This window comes from Podarcis tiliguerta (genome assembly GCF_965153285.1).
Source record: "Podarcis tiliguerta genome assembly, chromosome: 9".
NCBI lineage: Eukaryota > Metazoa > Chordata > Lepidosauria > Squamata > Lacertidae > Podarcis > Podarcis tiliguerta.
Window position 1 is genome coordinate 68851628 of NC_139542.1, and position 21189 is coordinate 68872816.

The following is a 21189-nucleotide window of genomic DNA, read 5'->3' on the forward strand; positions in this document are numbered from 1 at the left end:
GGAGCTCACCCCGTCGCGGGGATTCGAACCGCCAACCTTCTGATCAGCAAGTCCTAGGCTCTGTGGTTTAACCCACAGCGTCACCCACATCCCTTATAAAAGAACTAGAGTAGTGTCTTGTTTTGAGGTCATAAAAGAACTAAATGACCTCAAAACAAGACACTACTCTCATTTTTAGCCCCTTTACTCCAGTGTGGAGACGACAATGCTAGTAAGGTTTCCTGATATAACGACTAGTCTAAAGTATGATTTTCAAAAAAGCTTAGCAGTGCCATTGCTAATGACCCAGTGTTTGAAATGAAATGGGCACTGCACTCTCCTTCTCTCAGTGAATTAGTGTCTAATGTTCAGTATAAAATCTTGGATGCTTTTTATAAATTGGCAGCTTGCTTTCAGATAGGATTGCCAATTTTTTAAGCATGTCCTTGATTTATAATGTTACTGTTGCATTTCTTTCTCACATGAGCATGAGACTGTCTCTTTGTTTTCCGTTACAGGCACAAGACCCTCAGGTGCTGGAACAGCTGTCCAAAAACATCACCCGCATGGGTCTCACTAACTTCACCCTCAACTACCTCAGGGTAAGCTTACCATGAGCAATTTTTGAAAAGGTTACTGTCACAGCCCTCAGAAGCTCTTCTGTAGCCTAAAGACCATGTGAGTTCTGTCACGGCCCCTGCCCCATAATTTCCCTTCATTTTCAAACCAGTTTCCTGGGGAACCTGGGATCTGTTCTGCTCAGCTCCTCTTCCAGGGTCGTGTCTAGCCAGGTAAATATGGAACAGAAGTGAACAGAAAGAAGGCAGTCCCTTGAAGGTTGGGAGTAATGAAAACACTAGTTAACTTTGCCTGAGAAAGCATCTCCTTGGCGAAACACAACAGTATTTCAAAACTATAAGTCTAGAGAGACCTGCAGCTCAACATCTGGCTGATGATTTCAGATCAATATTTAGCACATCCACCCACACACCAGCTCTTGACCTCCTGCCCCTCTATTATTTTATCAGCCACGTATGGGAAGCGGTTTGCTATGAGTGCTGTCAGCCAGCAATGCAGTGCAGTTGTGGATGGAGGAAAATTCATCAGGAATTGCTTGGGTCTTGAAATCCATCAGGAAACAGCAGTGGAGGTAGGGGATGCTTCAGTTAGCACTGTGACAGTGTGCTGCTGCTGCTGGCTAGCTGGCTAGCTACCATCAATGCTATCCACAAGGTGCAGCAAGCCAGTTGTCGACCACATCCCCTGCCCACAACTGTGAGCAACGTCATCGTGTGCAACTGATTTTTAAAAAAAATAAAAGTATCTTAAGCCAGCCCTTGATTTCCAAAGCAATTCCGCACAGAGAACTTTAACATTAGCAACAACAGAGCTTAAAAACAAGGCAGGAGATATCAAAACACACCACCAATAGTTAGAGCAATTGTGAACAGCCTCAGGCACTAAGACCTGAATCTTCAGATGGTGCTGAAATTTCATAAGAGACCATGCCAGTTATCGTATTTTTTGCTGTATAAGACTCACTTTTTCCCTCCTAAAAAGTAAGGGGAAATGTGAGTGCATCTTATGGAGCGAATGCAGGCTGCACAGCTATCCCAGAAGCCAGAACAGCAAGAGGGATTTCTGCTTTTGCTGCGCAGCGATCCCTCTTGCTGTTCTGGCTTCTGAGATTCAGAATATTTTTTTTCTTGTTTTCCTCCTTCAAAAACTAGGTGTGTCTTATGGTCTGGTGCGTCTTACAGAGCGAAAAATACGGTATATCTCAGAAGGGAGGGGTTTCATCCATGCTTTGCCCCATGCTTTCTAGACGCAGGCCCACACTTTCACAGTCCATATCCGAGTAATGGTTCTTTGCCCCACTGCTTTCCCCAGGAAAACCCACTCTTCCATGTTGAATTGGAACAAGCAGCAATTTGGGTTTTCCATGGATTGCAGAGGGCGTTTCACCAGGACTTGCCTTCCTTGTGACTGGCCTATCATATAAGCAACAAATGGCCACCAGAGATCTTATAGAATTGGAAGGGACTTTGAGGATCTTATCGTCGAACCCCCTGCAATGCAGAAATATTTAAAAGAGAAGGGTTTTTTTGTGAGGAAAGTTGTAGGGCAGCCCCCTCCCCCAGTGCCGGATTTATGTATAAGCTAAACAGGCTATAGATTAGGGCCCCACTCTCTTGGGGCCCCCCAAAAAAATTAGAGGGGAAAAACCTGGATGTACATTTCTAAAATATAAGATGAAATAACAAATAAAATAAAACCTTCATACAGAAACAGTGTTGTGTAGGCTCCTATTTGTTATGTGTAAATGGCTTTAGATACCCATTAGGTCCATAAATTACTGTATGACATACAGTGGTACCTCGGGTTAAGTACTTAATTCGTTCTGGAGGTCCGTACTTAACCTGAAACTGTTCTTAACCTGAAGCACCACTTTAACTAATGGGGCCTCCTGCTGCTGCCGCGCCGCCGGAGCACGATTTCTGTCTCATCCTGAAGCAAAGTTCTTAACCTGAAGCACTATTTCTGGGTTAGCGGAGTCTGTAACCTGAAGTGTATGTAACCTGAAGCGTATGTAACCCGAGGTACCACTGTATATTCAACACAAACAACAGCAACAATTTGTTGTTGACAAAAGACGACTTATAAAGGGCCCCCATTACCTTCAGTAACTTAGGGCCTCACCAAACCTAAATTCGGCCCTGCCTCCACCCACCCCTTCCCCCAAAAAAACTTCAGGCATGGACTGGGAAAGTGCAGACTTGTGCCTAGAAAACTCTGAGGAAAATTAGTGTAGATGAGCCTGGAGAAAACCCTCCCCAGTGCTTCCACATAGCAACGTTCAGCTGGGCTTTATGGCTGAGTTAGCCTCGCTTTCTCGGTTACTCAGATGCTAAGCTTGGTTATGTCTAAAGAGGGCCATGGTGAGAAGGCAAAACTCAGTTCTTAAGGCAGGAACACCATTCCAAAACCATTTCTCCTTTCTGGTCCCTTCCCCGAGTTTGTACTGCATTGGCTATAATGTGTTTATGGTGGTGGAAAAACGAATTTTCTCCCATTGCAGTTTGATCCTTGCAGAGCGTCTGAGGGTTGCTCTTTTACACGCTAAGGATGTTCCCTTCTCTGGTCTCGCCATGTACATACCGAAATGTCAATTTTGGGTTCGTGTGGCAGGGTTTAAAATGCAAATTGTCTTCAGGTGCAGAATACTGTGAAGCAAATGCAAAATGGCAGATTAGCTAAAGTCTTAAGATATGCCAAATAGATTGTAAAAAAAGAGAAGGTACAGTAGACAAGTCATAATTTTAGCAGCACGTGCAGCTCCATGAGCATTAACGATCCATACTCAATTCTAGTTGCTTTGCATGGTCACCTTCTATGTCCCTATTAAAACTGGAAAGCAAGAATTAGAGAAGGGTGGGATTAGCAACCTTAAGGCATCTTTAATCCTAACTTTCCCCAGTTGAGGACTGAACTAGGTGTTCATTCTAGATGTAGACTTGGAACATAAAGGTAAAGGTACCCCTGCCCATTTGGGCCAGTCTTGCCAGACTCTAGGGTTGTGCGCTCATCTCACTCTATAGGCCGGCAGCCAGCGCTGTCCGCAGACACTTCCGGGTCACGTGGCCAGCGTGACAAGCTGCATCTGGCGAGCCAGCGCAGCACACGGAACGCCGTTTACCTTCCCGCTGGTAAGCGGTCCCTATTTATCTATTTGCACCCGGAGGTGCTTTCGAACTGCTAGGTTGGCAGGCACTGGGACCAAACGACGGGAGCACACCCCATCGAAGGGATTCGAACCGCCGACCATGCGATCGGCAAGTCCTAGGCGCTGAGGTTTTACCCACAGCGCCACCCGCGTCCCTTGGAACATAGCAGGGGGCAAGACCTTATTCAATGTGGGTGTGTATCTAGGGCAGGCATAGGCAAACTCCAGATGTTTTGGGACTACAACTCCCATCATCCCTGACCACTGGTCCTGTTATGTAGGGATGATGGGAGTTGTAGTCCCAAAACATCTGGAGGGCCGAGTTTGCCTATGCCTGATCTAGGGGATGACCTATCTAGGGGAGAAGCAGATGATGGACCTCAGTGTTAGAATAGTCTCCGTGTCACAAAAGGACCTCACAGGCTGGGTAATCAGAAACTTAGATAAATGCAATACCATTTATATAACGGCAGGGGTGGGCAATTTCTGGGATTCTAGCAACTTCCATCAGACCTACCCAGCACGATCATTGATCAGGGATGATGGGAGTCTTTGTTCAGCAACAGCTGGAGAGCCTCTGGTTCCCTGACACAGGGCTACATAAACATGGAGGGGAACAGATAGTGAATTTGGAGGACTGGGGTTAAGGTAGTTGTATATATTTTGGGGGCAGGGGAGGCAGCGATTTCATTTTATGTACTTGGAAGCAAACAGTCTCCTCAATTGACATACACAAAGCTATATCCTGCACAGAAGCGATTTTAAAAGTCAGCACTTCACATTATTTTAGTCAAATATTTTTGACTTGTTAACATTGTTTAATATGCTTTTAAATAGGTTTTTAAATTTATGCAAATAAAAGGCATCAAATTTTCTTTCACTGCATATTGCATATTGCAAATGTTGGTCATAATCCTTAAGAAAAATTCCACTGATGGCCAGAACAAATCATTTTTATTCTCCAAGCCTAAAGTAGTTAACTATGCAGAAGCAGAGGCAGCCAACCGCAAAAGCAATAGGAGATAAACTTTGGTTGCCATAGGGAACTGTTAAGCAAGTGTAGACTATAGCCTTCATTCTGTATCTACAATACAGTTGTGTACACTATTTTTGAGACAATTATATCTGGGAGCATTAAAATTTTTATTTGGGGTTGTGCATAATTTCTAAAATATGAGGTGCTCCGTGGACATCATATTCTTTTAACTGGGAACCCCATTCACCTAATCATAGGATGCAGAAATAAATGAAGAAGCAAGCATTATTTACAGAAAGGGGGTGGGGACACAAAATAATAATAATAATAATAATAATAATAATAATAATAATAATAATAATTTATTATTTGTACCCCGCCTATCTGGCTGTGTTTCCCCAGCCACTCTGGGCGGCTTCCATAAGACCAAAAAGACACTAATATGTCATACATTAAAAACTTCCCTGAACAGGGCTGCCTTAAGAGGTCTTCTGAATGTCAGGTAGTTGCTTATCTCTTTGACATCTGATGGGAGGGCGTTCCACAAGGAGGGCGCCACTACCGAGAAGGCCCTCTGCCTGGTTCCCTGTAGCTTTGCTTCTCGCAATGAGGGAATCACCAGAAGGCCCTTGGCGCTGGACCTCAGCGTCCAGGCAGAACGATGGGGGTGGAGACGCTCCTTCAGGTATACTGGGCCGAGGCTGTTTAGGGCTTTAAAGGTCAACACCTTGAATTGTGCTCGGAAACGTACTGGGAGCCTATGTAGGTCTTTCAAGACCTGTGTTATGTGGTCTCGGCAGCCGCCCCCAGTCACCAGTCTAGCTGCTGCATTATGTATTAGTTGTAGTTTCCAGGTCACCTTCAAAGGTAGCCCCACGTAGAGCACATTGCAGTAGTCCAAGCAATGGACTAAGCCCCTAAAACCATTTTGAAAGTCATTTCAGGTGTCAGCAGAACCACCTGCTGCCCCATAAACAAAAAACTAGCCTCCCCGTTTTGCCATTTGCACAATGAGTGGTGGTGAATTGGGGGTGGCTGTTTGAGCCCACTCCTAGGAGAAAGCAATGTTCCTAGTCTGTAGCCCCTGAAGGTTTTGGCAATATTCCTTCAGAGCCCCAAGGTTTTCTCAAAATTCTTCTTTGTTAAGGAGGTCTGAGGCTCTTGTCATTGTAAGGTTCTTGAGAAGCTTAATTGTACAGATTTTATCTCTATCCGAAATTTTCTGGACAAGGTTCCATCTCCTCAGGGTTTCTTCAGTGTCCAGAACTATGTGGTTGTTCTATTTCCAGTCCTCTATTTTAACCGTCCTCACTTTAAATCTGCCTCTTCGTGTTCTTTGCTGCTCTGAAGTTGTGTTGATGTTATTCCTTCTTCGTTGTTCCAGAGTTTGCAGCTGCTGCTTCTTGCTTCTCCTCCAGCACCGCACCCCTTGCCTTCTGTGCAGGTGAAGGCTGAGTTGTCCTCCTCAGGCTGCTTTTGCAGCCCAGCTGTGTATACATCCAGCTGTATCTGATCTAGTTAGGTGCAGTCAGGGTTTGTGACAGTCTGTTGCTTAGGCAGGGTGTGACTAAACAGATGCATCTAAGATGGGTTATCTAGGTTGTAGATAGTACCCCCAAAAAAATTCAGAGCCCAAAACGTAAGAAAGTTAATTCATATATATTTCTAAGGGAGAACCTGAGCTAGAGGGAGAATGAGATTGTTGTTGTTTAGTCATTTAGTCGTGTCCGACTCTTTGTGACCCCATGGACCAGAGCACGCCAGGCACTCCTGTCTTCCACTGCCTCCCGCAGTTTGGTCAAACTCATGCTGGTAGCTTTGAGAACACTGTCCAACCATCTCGTCCTCTGTCATCCCCTTCTCCTTGTGCCCTCCATCTTTCCCAACATCAGGGTCTTTTCCAGGCAGTCTTCTCTTCTCATGAGGTGGCCAATGTATTGGAGCCTCAGCTTCAGGATCTGTCCTTCCAGTTGAGCACTCAGGGTTGATTTCCTTCAGAATGGATAGGTTTGATCTTCTTGCAGTCCATGGGAATGAGATAGCTTGGAGCAAATCAATGGAAAGGGTTTGGAAATTGATAGGATTTGGGTTTGGGGTTTTTACAGTGATGACTCCACGAATGATCTTTCCTGCTTTTTTGACACCAGTGTAGTTGGGAAGCTATGCTGGCAAAAAAATATAATTCCAAGAGGTAGAATTGCTACAGCAGAAATAAAGCTGTTTGTTAAGGGCATTAAGGATACACAACACAAGCAGGAATGAAATCTATTGCCATTTCTGAGGCAGGCTTTGATAGGCAGGATATTCTGAAGGGTGCAGAGGTCTTGGTTTAAGTTGGCCCCCAAGACAAGGTATATTGTGTAGGAGAACCCAAGCTGATTAAAGGTGAACTCTGGAGGTCAAAATTAAAGAGGATGACACTGAAACTACAGATGAAAAGAATCTCTGAAGCATTCAATAGAAGCAACCAAGAGAATAAGAAGGTGCAATTTCTGTCCCCACACACTCCATTAAAAAAAAAATTCAAAGGCAACAAAATTGTGAGAAAGGTCTGCTTTACTGTTACTATGGATCCATGTTTAAGATAGCACCAAATTTATTTTAGAGAAGAGCATAAATCAGAACAACAAACTCTTAGGTTTCAATCCTCAGGAACTTTCTTCATAGGATTGCACTGTTAGAATATTTTATGTAAGGCTCAGTTTCTCTAGGACTGGCACAAATCCCACATTTTTCTCTAGATTCAGGGCAGTATGATTGATAGAATTCCTCATTTTATTTTCATGTTTATGGTAATCAGGTGAAGTTTGGACTTTCTGGTGCAGGAAGGTTAAGGTGGTGAGGTTTGAGCCAGGAAGTCCCCTACTTCAAATCTTACTTCAGCTTAAAACTCATTAGGTATCCTTAGGTAGCCCATTAAAGGTAAAGGTACCCCTGTCCATATGGGCCAGTCTTGACAGACTCTAGGGTTGTGCGCCCATCTCACTCAAGAGGCCGGGGGCCAGCGCTGTCCGGAGACACTTCCGGGTCACGTGGCCAGTGTGACATCGCTGCTCTGGCGAGCCAGAGCCGCACACGGAAACGCCGTTTACCTTCCCACTAGTAAGCGGTCCCTATTTATCTACTTGCACCCGGGAGTGCTTTCGAACTGCTAGGTTGGCAGGCGCTGGGACCGAGCAACGGGAGCGCACCCTGCCGCAGGGATTCGAACCGCAGACCTTTCGATCGGCAAGCCCTAGGCGCTGAGGCATTTACCCACAGCGCCACCCGTGTCCCTGATTAGGTAGCCCATTACTCTCCGCCAATTGACATATTTAATGTTTAAGGAGGCAGGGTCTATGTAGCAGAGACTGGGCCAGTGCAAACAGGTACTGAGCAGGAAGAACCAGCCGTGTATTGTGGGTTTTTGATAGGATGTTTAATGAGACTTTTCCCCCAGCTGCCATCTAGGTTGGCAACCCCTGTGTTACGCCATGTCTTATTCTCACTGAGGAGTTAAATCAGTTCTGCAGGTGGACAGATGAACATGACTGAATGTATCCACGTATAATTACTCTTTTTAAAAAGCCCCGTATACACTCACTCCACGATCCATCCACCTTTAGCCTATAGAGGTACATTTCAAGCTCAAGTTTGCATTTCCACTAGAGAATTAGACCCCCTTTTAAGCGTCTTGATAAATTACTTTGAAATCATGGGTGTCCCGCTAGTTCTGCTTCTATACCAGGGGTCAGCAAGGCTTACCGGCCATGGGCCAGATCACTCCCACGGAGATAATCCGTGGGCCGGGCCAGCGCAGCACAACACCGGAAATCGCTTCTGCGTATGCCCAGACACCGAAAATAGCACCTGCGCAGAAGCGACTTTTGGTGTCTAGGCATGCACAGAAGTGATTTCTGGTATCTGCGTGTGTGCAGATGCAATTTTTGGCGCTGCTTGGTGTGTCCCTGCGCTGGTTTAGCACAGCACGTAGGGGACTTGCTGAGTGGGCGGCTCGGTTCTGGTGAAGCTCGTGGGCCAGCAAAACAGTCCTCGTGGGCCAGATTCGGCCCATGGGCTGCATGTTGCTGACCCCTGCTCTATACATTACATTAAATGTGTTTTCGCTGGTTATAATTGGATTATAATTAGAACTGGTCATGTCTCTTTTCTTTAAAAAATAAGGGGGGTGGGAGGGCTATCTGAGCTAGGACTATAGTGGAGTAGAAGGGGGAATTCAACCCTTCCCACCCCCACCCCCCAGCGCAGATAGGGAGAGGGTCAGCACACAAGAGGCAGCCAGAACAGTTTTGTCCCCTTGTGCCGTATGTAAGGGATTGCTTTCACTCTGAGCTGGAGAAATTCCCACACGAACATCGCTGGCGGTTTATGCAAATTAAATTGATTTTGGAGTTTGGTATTCAAGGCCGTGCTTCCACCTTCTGCAGCAGTGAAACATTTACCTGCCCCAGCGGCCCAACTGGCAGGGGCCTAGACTCCGTCTGCAGTATGTATCACCAAATGAGGAGACACACAGAATCCTGAGGAGGCAGCAAGGACTGTAGCGCTTCAGACTGCATGCTTAAATTTCCACTTGCAGTGTAAACTTTGTAAGAAGTGCTGAATAGCTCAGTGTTGCACCCGAAACCTAATATGGAAACAATCAAGATTTAAATATATTTTACCAAAGAATTGGGTGGTGTGTTTTTTTCTGGTGTGCTAACTAGAGTAGCATATTGATTAAAAAACTAAAGCTAAACGAAAACATGGGACTGAATCCTATAGTAGAATCCTAAAGTAGTGGCATCAACTGCCCCTCTTCAAGCAGCTGGTTGGGGCGCTGCTTTTGATTTCTTTGCTACATTTTTTTGAAGGGGGACCTCATTGCCAATTAAAAAAAAACAACAACCTGTCATATGAATAAGAGTGCTTCCACCCAAGGCTGCTCCCTGATGTGCTGGTTTTCCATTTATAGATCTATGATCACTCACCAACAGTCTAAAGTGGAACACTCCATTCTAGCAGCTCAGGATTCTTAGCAACTTATTGCATCCTCAGTTCTGCAGCACCAGCCCTCTCACATGTGGAGTAGATAAACCTAGAGCAGGGGTAGGCAACCTAAGGCCCGTGGGCCAGATGCGGCCCCATCGCCTTCTCAATCCAGCCCTTGGACGGTCCAGGAATCAGCATGCTTTTACATGAGTAGAATGTGTCCTTTGATTGAAAATGCATCTCTGGATTATTTGTGGATTATTGAGGGACGGTGGACCGGCCCACGGCTGAAAAAGGTTGCTGACCCTTGACATAGAATGTTGTCCAAATAGCATTAGGCGCAAAGCACTGGAAGAACAGTCGTGCCTTGGTTCTCAAAATTAATCCGTTCTGGAAGACCATTCCAAAACCAATGCGTTCCAAAACCAAGGGGCAATTTCCCATAGAAAGTAATGCAAAATGGATCAATCCATTCCAGACTTTGAAAAACAACCCCTAAAACAGCAATTTAACATGAATTTTACTATCTAATGAGACCATTGATCCATAAAATGAAAGCAATAAACAATGTACTGCAATCACACAATCAATCAATCAGTAGCTGAACTGGGTTCCACACAGTCACAAAAAGAAAACAAAAAAGCCGCAAAGACAAAACCACAAAATAAATAGCAAAAGCAGACAGACTTCAGTGTAACACTCAAAACGGAAGTGTGGCACTCAAAACGCAGCACGTTCGGCTTCTGAAAAAAGTTTGCAAACTGGAACACTCACTTCCTGGTTTGCAGTGTTTAGGTTCCAAGTTGTTTGAGAACCAAGGTACCACTGTATATTTGAAACTGGCCTTCTGAAATTCTTCAATTTTCCTCTTTTTCTGAGGCTATGACTGCTTCAGTATTGCAACATTTGAAGTTAAATTTTATTAATAGAGTTCAGCCCGGCTTCTGTTGAAGTCAATGAGAATATTTCCTCTTATCCCAATGTCCCCACAGTTAGTCATTCACTCTGAAGTCTTTTGTACCCACAAAAATCCAATTTCTTGAAATTAATTTCACCACTCCCTTGAGCTATTTTCTCACTGTGGAAATGCCATACCGCATGCAGGCAAAAGAAAAGTTGTTTTTATTATGCATTTTATTTTATTTTTTGTAGCAAGGTAAACATTATTTCAATTTAGTCATAGATTTCTGGCTCTGTGGTGAGCCCAAAGCAATGAATAGGAGCTTTCAGGATTCGTGAAGAAGAAAACAGAATTGTTACTGCGAGTGGGGTGGGTGGGAAATGTAACTCATCTAGACCAAGAAAACAGATTTAAGAGCAGAAAGAGAGCGTAGAGGGCTGCTTTAATTAACGGTCCACAGCCTCTTTTTCTGTTGCAGATCAGACTGTTTCACATAAAATATGTATGAGGGACATTAAGTAACTCCTAAAGCCATCCCATCTTAGACCGATTTTATTGTATCTTAAAAACAAGGGATGGTTAGTCCTGATCAGTACAGTGGTGGCCCGCAAGACGAATGCCTCGCGAGACGGAAAACCCGCTAGACGAAAGGGTTTTCCGTTTTGGAGGTGCTTCGCAGGACGAATTTCTCTATGGGCTTGCTTCGCAAGACGAAAATGTCTTGCGATTCCTGGGGGTTTTTTCCCCCGCTTCCTGCCCCCTTTTTCTAAGGCACTAAGCTGCTAATTGCCTTTTAGCAGCTAATCCGCTAATCCCTTAAGCCTTTAATAGCCGCTAATAGCCGCTAAACCGCTAATAGCGCTAATCTGCTAATCCGCTAATGGGCTTGCTTCGCAAGACGAAAAAACCGCTAGACGAAGAGACTCACGGAACGGATTCTTTTCGTCTTGCGAGGCACCACTGTAGTTGCATGGAAAAATCTTTAATAAAGCACTCAAGCAAACATGTAAAACCTAGGTCTGCCAGGTCTGGGTGTTTCTCCTGGTGTTCCCAGGTTTTAGCCTTTGCAAGTTCTCCAGGACTGGTGAGAGTTTTTGCTCTTAGCTCTTCCCCCATGCCTGCTGCATCCATTCTTCAGCTTCCAGTTATAGCCGGGCTATGCTGATGATGATGATCCATCAGGTGCCATTCCCTGTGTCCACTGAGGGTCTCTAGTTTCCACCCAGTCCGCTAGGGGAGACACCCCCTCTCTCCATTTTCCTTCTCCCATAAATCTCAGAGATTGGCAACCTAAGCTGATGTAAGGCTCTGGGTCATTTCTGATGTCTAACATGTCTAACCCATATCACCCTACTGCATTCCACATAATTCAGCTCTTTTCAGAGCCAAGAAGCCACAAATGTCAAGCCAGCTTCTTCTTAACATTTCAATCACCCTAGGTATAATTTTAGTTTTTAATGTAATAATAATAATAATAATAATAATAATAATAATAATTTATTATTTATACCCCACCCATCTGGCTAGGTTTCCCCAGCCACTCTGGGTGGCTTCCAACAAAGTATTAAAATACAGTAGTCTGTTAAACATTAAAAGCTTCCCTAAAGAGGGCTGCCTTCAGATGTCTTCTAAAAGTCTGGTAGTTGTTCTTCTCTTTACATCTGGTGGGAGGGCGTTCCACAGGGCGGATGCCACTACTGAGAAGGCCCTCTGCCTGGTTCCCTGTAACTTGGCTTCTTGCAGCAAGGAAACGCCAGAAGGTCCTCGGCGCTGGACCTCAGTGTCTGGGCAGAACAATGGGGGTGGAGATGTTCCTTCAAGTATACTGGACCGAGGCCGTTTAGGGCTTTCAAGGTCAACACCAACACTTTGAATTGTGCTCGGAAACGTACTGGGAGCCAATGTAGGTCTTTCAAGACCGGTGTTATGTGGTCTCGGCAGCCACTCCCAGTCACCAGTCTAGCTGCCGCATTCTGGATTAGTTGTAGTTTCCGGGTCACCTTTAAAGGTAGCCCCACGGAGAGTGCATTGCAGTAGTCCAAGCGGGAGATAACCAGAGCATGCACCACTCTGGCGAGACAGTCCGCGGGCAGATAGGGTCTCAGCCTGCGTACCAGATGGAGCTGATAAACAGCTACCATAAACACAGAATTGACCTGCGCCTCCATAGACAGCTGTGAGTCCAAAATGACTCCCAGGTTGCTCATCTGGTCCTTTATTTATTTATTTGGGATATGCAAGGGTGACCTGCAGCCAAATGTTGCAGCACGGAGTGCTCCTTCGACTATTCCACGATGCTCCATCCCATTCCATCTCTGTGTGGTCCTCCGCCCTCCGTAGACATATAGCATAGCCCCTACAGAAAGGAGCTGAAGCTCATAGTTAGTGAGGAGGGAGCTTAACCCAAATTCTGAGTTTGGATAACACACTAAGCCCTACCTTAGCTTAGTTCAGTATGGCACAAGAGTCAACAGGACCACAAAGCAGCTGTGAGCTGCAGTCCTGGTAAACCATAGTTTGGCCCACCAACTTGTTAGAATTCCTGTTCCATGACTGCAGTCATAGGATTGTTGTCTTTCACATGACGGTGTATGTTTTGACTCCACGGAGTGGGAAGTGATGGAGACAGGATGTTTGTGTTACTGTGTTCCGTGAAGTGGGACTATTGCCCTTTATTCTTTTTCTCTTTGCTGTCTGATGCTAGAGAGAGAGGGAGCCATGTTGCAGTGCTCCATGTGTGTTTATATGTAAATAAAGTAGATTAGCCAAAATGCTGGGTTGCTGAGGTCTGTCACACAATGCTGTGCAAACTCTGCGGATCCCTAAGTGTGCCGGTGTCGGTTGGCATCCGTCGCTGTGATGTTCGGACTGAAGAAAGCTTATGAAGCTCCCAAACAATCAACCAGGAGGGAGAAAATATGCCAGTCGGGCATGTGTCTCTCTGCCAGGGTCCTACTCAAGTGTAGCCTGAACTCCTGTATGAATCTGGCTTTGAGAAAAGCAAGACATGATGGTCCCTCACCAGTCATCTTAAGTCACCATTGTCCTTAATTTATATACCACCTTTCGATATTACACAAGGCAGTTCACAAGCTGAAGAAACAGGAAAGATCACGCAACTTATAACAACCTGTTCCATTCCAAAAAATGTCATAATAAAACTGTAACTTTTAAATAAACAGCTTATTTCAAATAAGGTAATATTCAATAACCCATTAGAATATAATAGTACACGATAAGATTAAATATCAGCAAATAATATTTAAACAGAAATTCACACTTAACAGTTACAATAAATAATTTCTAGAGTATAATCAATAAAAATAACAGCAAGTTACAGGGAATGAATGAATGAATGAATCTTTATTTGTGTCAGCCATCGACCATAGCAATAAAACAACAATACAATATACAAAGAATAGAATTAAAAATAAAAAGGGAATATATATATATATATATATATATGCAGGTTTTGGTGTCCTCGGGTGTCTTCCCGTGTAAAAGTTGGGGTGTCTAGGCGACGTTTCGACGAGGTCTCACTCGTCATCTTCAGGCTGGTGCTTTCGGCTTCTTGTTACTGGAACAGAGCAGGATCTCAGTGTTTGAGTTCCTATAAATACTGTTGAGGAGGTGTGGTGTATAGCCTCCAATGTTCTGGGCAGAGAGGAGGTTCCCAGGCTAGTGTGCCTTTTCTTCTTTTGTTCCTTAATTACTTGAGGGATATCTTGAGTGATTTCTTGAGTGATTTCCTGAATCCCACTTAGGTGGGTCATTAGGTGTGGATTAGTTGCTAAAGCCTTCGTGTCTTGAACTCTTGAACTTTGTGAAGAGTTTTTCTGAGAAGATGGCTGTACTGCACTTGGTTGTGCTCTGGCTTGGCTTCGTGTATAGGGGCGAGCTGTGGTTTTGTGGCCTGTGCCAGCCAGATCTGTGTAGGGATTGCAGGGGGGTGCAGCATCCGGAGGTGCCACCCTGGTTTGGCTACTGGATGGTGTCTGTAATTTATCTGTGGAGAGGGTCTGGGTTTGGGTCTGGTGTGGTTGATTGGTGATGGCGTTCTGTGTGCCTCTGGATCTGGTGTCAGATTTTGTGGGGAGGGCTAATTTCCAGATGTCTGGCAAGCGGGATGTGTCGTCACGCTTGTTCATGTTGTGAGGGTGTTTCTCTATCTCGATGGCTTCACACAAGTGCCCATTAATGAAGCCTTGACAGCCATTCAAAACAAATACAATCCCCCCGAATACATCTTGGACCTGACCAACCACTGCCTAACCAACACGTACTTCATCCACAATGGACAAAGATACAAACAGATAGAAGGAGCACCTATGGGATCACCCCTCTCACCGGTCATCGCTAACCTGTACATGGAACACTTTGAAACCAATGCTTTAGACAAGTCAGAACACAAACCCAAACTTTGGCTCAGATATGTTGACGACACCTTTGTAATTTGGCCACACGGGAAGGAAAAACTGGATAGCTTCCTCACACATCTCAACAGCCTACACCCCAAAATACAATTCACTATGGAAATAGAAGCCAACAACCAACTTCCCTTCCTTGACGTCCTAATCTACAAAAAACCTGATGGCTCCCTAGGACACACTATCTACCGGAAAAAAACACACACCAACCGCTACTTACATGCACAATCACACCACCACCCTGCACAAATAAACTCCGTAGCCAAGACTCTCATCTCCAGAACCAAACGCCTGGCTGACGAAGACCACTTGACAACTGAGTTACAGAATCTCTCAAATGTGTTAATTGCCAATGGATACCAGCAAAACAGGGTTACGAAGCTAATCCAAAAAGAAACACCCCCCAAAAACCAAGACACAGAAGAAAACAATGGCATAGCCCTCCTTCCTTATATCAAGGGCACTACAGATAAAATTAGCAAAATCCTCCATAAACACAATATCAAAACAGCCTTTTGCACCAACCAAAAAATAGCCAATATCCTCAGAAACCCCAAGGATAAAATTCAGTTGGAAAACCAAGGGGTCTATGAAATACCCTGCAAAGTCTGCCCAGCCACGTACATTGGACAAACAAACAGACGAATAAATGCACGGATCGCAGAACACAAGAATGCCGTCAAAAAAGAAGAAAAAACTTCCTCTCTTTTCCAACACATGAAAGAAACAGGACACGAAATTAATTTTGCAGATTCCAAATTGCTCTTTAACATGGAACATCACCACAAGAGAATAATCATGGAAGCCATCGAGATAGAGAAACACCCTCACAACATGAACAAGCGTGACGACACATCCCGCTTGCCAGACATCTGGAAATTAGCCCTCCCCACAAAATCTGACACCAGATCCAGAGGCACACAGAACGCCATCACCAATCAACCACACCAGACCCAAACCCAGACCCTCTCCACAGATAAATTACAGACACCATCCAGTAGCCAAACCAGGGTGGCACCTCCGGATGCTGCACCCCCCTGCAATCCCTACACAGATCTGGCTGGCACAGGCCACAAAACCACAGCTCGCCCCTATACACGAAGCCAAGCCAGAGCACAACCAAGTGCAGTACAGCCATCTTCTCAGAAAAACTCTTCACAAAGTTCAAGAGTTCAAGACACGAAGGCTTTAGCAACTAATCCACACCTAATGACCCACCTAAGTGGGATTCAGGAAATCACTCAAGAAATCACTCAAGATATCCCTCAAGTAATTAAGGAACAAAAGAAGAAAAGGCACACTAGCCTGGGAACCTCCTCTCTGCCCAGAACATTGGAGGCTATACACCACACCTCCTCAACAGTATTTATAGGAACTCAAACACTGAGATCCTGCTCTGTTCCAGTAACAAGAAGCCGAAAGCACCAGCCTGAAGATGACGAGTGAGACCTCGTCGAAACGTCGCCTAGACACCCCAACTTTTACACGGGAAGACACCCGAGGACACCAAAACCTGCATTCCTGTACCCGTGAAAATCTACGAAAGCATATATATATATATATATATATATATATATATTTAATACCCCTGAACCCAAGATCTCTTTTCTGTTTATTTACCTCATGTTCAGATTCTCATCATAGTATATGTGTGAAATGCACATTTTGTTCCAGTGGCCGTCACTTTGTACATACTTACAATGAATCTCTTCTGTCACTTTCTGACTATCAGTTATTGCTGAATTCCTCCCCCCCCCCTCCTTCTGTCACACACTGTATTTCACTGATAAGTTCTTTCCCCCCAGCCTGTAAGGGAGTATCAGAGAAGATAAATTGAGCTACACCTGCAGACTTGGGCTTTGCATGTTCTTCTGGTTCAACAACCAATCTTGAAGTACTTCAGGGAATTTGTCCATCCTCTCGGCTAGCTCTCTGCCCAGGGTCAGAACATAGCATTCATCAAACTAACATATCTGGACGGGGGGAAAGCAGTCTGCTAACTTCAGGGGAAACGGTCTTGTTTTTCCATGCTGCAAGAACCAAACCTGATCCTCTACTTCATGTAACAATGAATTCGTGTCTTTATTGACTCATAAAAGAGAAGGAAGTTATAGTTAACTTCCTGGTGTGTCTTCCTGGTGAGTGATAATGGTGATTTGATGTGCATAGGTGTGGTTTGCGTGGCAAGGTCCTGAACCCTCCCCCATTGTAGAATAAAGACACTTGACACCAGAATATAGGTTAATGGGCTGAAAAAGGCCACAACTTTATTGATTACAGAATGTGAGTGGTATTGGCTTAGGCATTGGAACCAATGACCATATCTGACTCCTGCCCGCCTGCCGGGAGTCTAGTAAGGGTTAACCCTGATAGAGGGAGCCTTGTTGATGCACATCAACTAGGAATTCCCCTAGGGTCACCAATAGGGGTCGTGGTATGGTCCTTGCCCCTGTCTGGGCTTCGGACAAAGGACACACACCCCAGATTCCTTTAATGGATTACCCTTGAAATAGGAGGGGTAGGTGATGGCCGCCACCTCCCTTCCCCTCCAACCGAATACTCCAATGCCTAACCGCCACCCAGATTCATCCACTGGAATTGAAGGAAGGGGCTGTAATGGTAGATAAACTGCAAGATCTGATGCTAGACCAAACACTCTGGAAAGTACAGTGCCCCTACTTAAGCAGTCACCGCTGCCAGGCAGAGACAACAGAAGCAGAGGGAGTGATTAAACGCCACTGTACCGAGTTATAAACCAGGGTTATAAACCTGAGTACTCACTGGAAGGACAGATCCTGAAGCTGAGACTCCAATACTTTGGCCACCTCATGAGAAGAGAAGACTCCCTGGAGAAGACCCTGATGTTGGGAAAGATGGAGGGCACAAGGAGAAGGGGACAACAGAGGATGAGATGGTTGGACAGTGTTCTCGAAGCTACCAGCATGAGTTTGACCAAAATGCGGGAGGCAGTGGAAGACAGGAGCGCCTGGCGTGCTCTGGTCCATGGGGTCACGAAGAGTCGGACACGACTAAACAACAACAACATAAACCAGTAGCTCTGAATCGGTTGAGGAGGAGCCGTAGTCTCACCTGCTTCTGGTCCTCTGATGCAGCAGTGTTTTTAGGAGTACCTCAAGGCTGTATTCCAGATTGACCAGGGAATGTTGAACCAGCAGGCTTTGCTCTCCCTAACAGCACAAACCCATCACTACGAGGAGCGTTCATTAAAGATTTCCCCTGACGTACTTCCCGTGGACTGAGACAAACGAAACTGGGCACAGTTATTAGTCCTTCTCTACATAGCTACCAGAAAGAGTCACACACTTCTTCCATCACTTTATGCAGCTGTGGAGACCCTGTCTGCAAAAATCCACAGGTTGCGTCAGAAACCATGATTTGACCTCAGAAATCAGCATTTCATCATCTGGAAAAAGCTTGCCCAACGTCATGGTTGGAAAGAGTTGGCAGTCCAATTGTTGGGAAAATAAGGGGGTGAAGAAGGATTTCATAGCTACAGGACCGCGCTTTTGTCTGAGCATCATGCGAGCTGTGAACCGGGGCGTTATACTGCAGGAGGCAGACACCTTTGGTCAGTATACCACACCTTTCAACTGTGATGGCCTTCTACAATTTCTGCAGCTGTGAAGCGTAGTATGTCCCGGTAATTGTGGTACCCTTTGCCAGGAAATCCATCATCACTACTCTGCGCTGGTCCCAAAAGATCGTGATCATGACTTTGCCCACTGATGGTTGGACATGTGCCTTCTTTGGAGGTGGTGAGGCAAAGCGCCTCTGGGATTTAGTCTCATGATGGACCCATGTTTCCTCCTGAGTAATTAGTCTGGCAAAGAAGTCATCATGGTTTTCATAACACATGACCAAAAGAGCCCATGAGCATGTGACTCGTTCCTACTTCTGGAAAGGCGTCAACAGCCAGGGAACCCATGGTGTGGACACCTTTCTCGTATGCAAATGATCATGAATGATTTTTTCTGCAGAGCCCACACTGATCTTGACATCTGCAGCTAGTTGGCAAATGGTTATGCGGTGATCCTCCAAAATGGCGCCCTCCACTTGCTGTGGTCACCCAGGAATGGGAGCCGTTCCACCAAAGTCTGACCACACTTGAACTGACGATGCCAGTGCTTGACTACGTCAAACAATAAGACATCTTCCCCATAAGTTCAATGAGATGAACGTCTCCCTTGGTGTGCGCCCTTTCAAGTACAGGAACCTGAAGACCACTCTGCATTCAACTGGTTCCATTATCAGACGTTACTCCACATTAGTACCAGTAACAGAGAAACTGTTAGGAGTGCAGAGCTACAAATTACCACGTTACCTACGGAGAGATGTAGCATTATACATGTGTAATTTCATCCTCCTACGATAACCGGAAGTGGGTCCGGGGAAATCTTTAATAAACAACCCTCGCAATACATTTTTACTTGGGCTTCTCACCCGATCCCCTGCACTAAATCCTTCTACTACTACTTCTTCTTCGTCAGGCAGGGATTGTATCGGGGGCAAGTTTGTATTCATATATCTGATATGATTCAGTGGAAGAGAAAGGTAGCAGGAGAGAGAGAGAGAGAGCCATAGTCACTTGGAATCCTCCTCTTTCTGTCTAGCTAATTCTTTTGCCTGCCAGTTCCCCCTGGATTTAGCGATGACGGGGGGTGGGGGGGTGCAGAGTTCATCCAGACTGCTGTACAGGAATATGTGGTCCAATAAAGTATTCAGTAGCAGCTTCAGTCTCTGCCTGAAATTCTAAGCAGAAAAATAAATGTCCATTCTGTTTGGATGTCTGTAGCGGAGTTTCCTTCTGCACTGTGCATTAAGGAAAGGCCTGCATGTTAAAATATCCTCTTCCAGGCTATAAACCAATATTTTTTTCTTCTAGATTGGAGTGTCTTTTAGAAGTGTACGGAACCCAGCCTATTAGATTGTGCAAAACAAGCAAAAATGAAATATCCTCTGGCTTTGTTATGAGGTCATAGAAGGCCGTTAAGATGTGCAGCTCTCAGTTTTCATAGGGCAGGGTTTTTTGCAGAGGTGTGCACCTACAAATCACACATTAATTTCTTAAAAATAGTCTGAAATGTAAAATAAACAATCTGATGCTTGGGGAAACCCACATACTGCATTCATTGTCATGTGCATTCAAATAATAATTTTTCCCCCACAAGGTTTTTAGTTTTGGATTGAAGAACTGTATTGATATTATTGTTGTAAGCATAATATAGGAGTGAGATCAGCAAATGGTGTTTCCACCAGAAGGGTGCTCTTGGCTGCCAGCTTGCAAAGGTGGTCCAGTACAAGGCATATCAGTACTGGAAAACACTACTGACAAACAGTAGGATTGCAGCTTTGGTGGGGATGATTCATGGCTGTAAGCATTAAATACTCTCCTGCTTTAAAATCATTAATCCCTACTTCTTTCAAATACATTTAATTAAAAAGTTCCATTTTCCAGTAATTGCTCTTTTATTTTATGTAACCTCGAAATGGACTTCTGTTGCAGTGTAACTGTGTTTATGTAAACATCCATCTGGCCACAGGGCATGAATCTAGAGGTTTGTAATGAAGTAGAGGAGATTAAGAAACTCTGAACTTACGTCCTTTTTAAAACAAAAACCAAAGAGCGTTTATGTTTGCTTATAACTATACAGCCAAGCCAAATTCCAGGAAAGTGAGAGAGAAAAAGCTCATGGTAGAGATAAGATTTGAACCTGTGTCATCCAGGCCTGATGCCGTTGGGTGATGGCAGTGAGTCTGACTCGGGATCCAGTGGATCCCAGGCAAGCTCAGCCCTGTCCTTGGAACACCTTGCGTTAGCCATTTTGTTACTCTAGGTGTTGGTGCATTCATGGTTTTAAAGATTCGTCTTTCTTTCTTTCATTAAAAAAATTCATTTTGTTTTATGAGACGTATGTCGTTCTCATGCTGCTTTCTATCTGAGTGAGGACTTCTTTGATGTAAACCATGGGTAGGCATGGGATCTGGCCCAATTGCCTTCTCAATACAGCCCGCGGACGGTCCAGGAATCAGCATGTTTTTACATGAGTAGAATGTGTCCTTTTATTGAAAATGCACCTCTGGGTTATTTGTGGGGCCTGCCTGGTGTTTTTACATGAGTAGAATGTGTGCTTTTATTGGAAAATGCATCTCTGGGTTATTTGTGGGGCATGGGAATTCGTTCATTTTTATT

General features: G+C 44.9%; 1 protein-coding gene across 5 annotated transcripts in view; it reads left to right on the plus strand.

The window, feature by feature from the left end:
- The window catches only part of LDB2 (LIM domain binding 2), a 227031-nt gene that overhangs the window by 182043 nt on the left and 23799 nt on the right, over positions 1-21189 (plus strand). For all 5 annotated transcript variants that reach the window (XM_083458402.1, XM_083458403.1, XM_083458405.1 and 2 more), the window contains one exon: positions 498-581. In XM_083458402.1, the coding sequence (XP_083314528.1) occupies positions 498-581 (84 nt within the window). The remainder of the gene's footprint in view (positions 1-497; positions 582-21189) is intronic.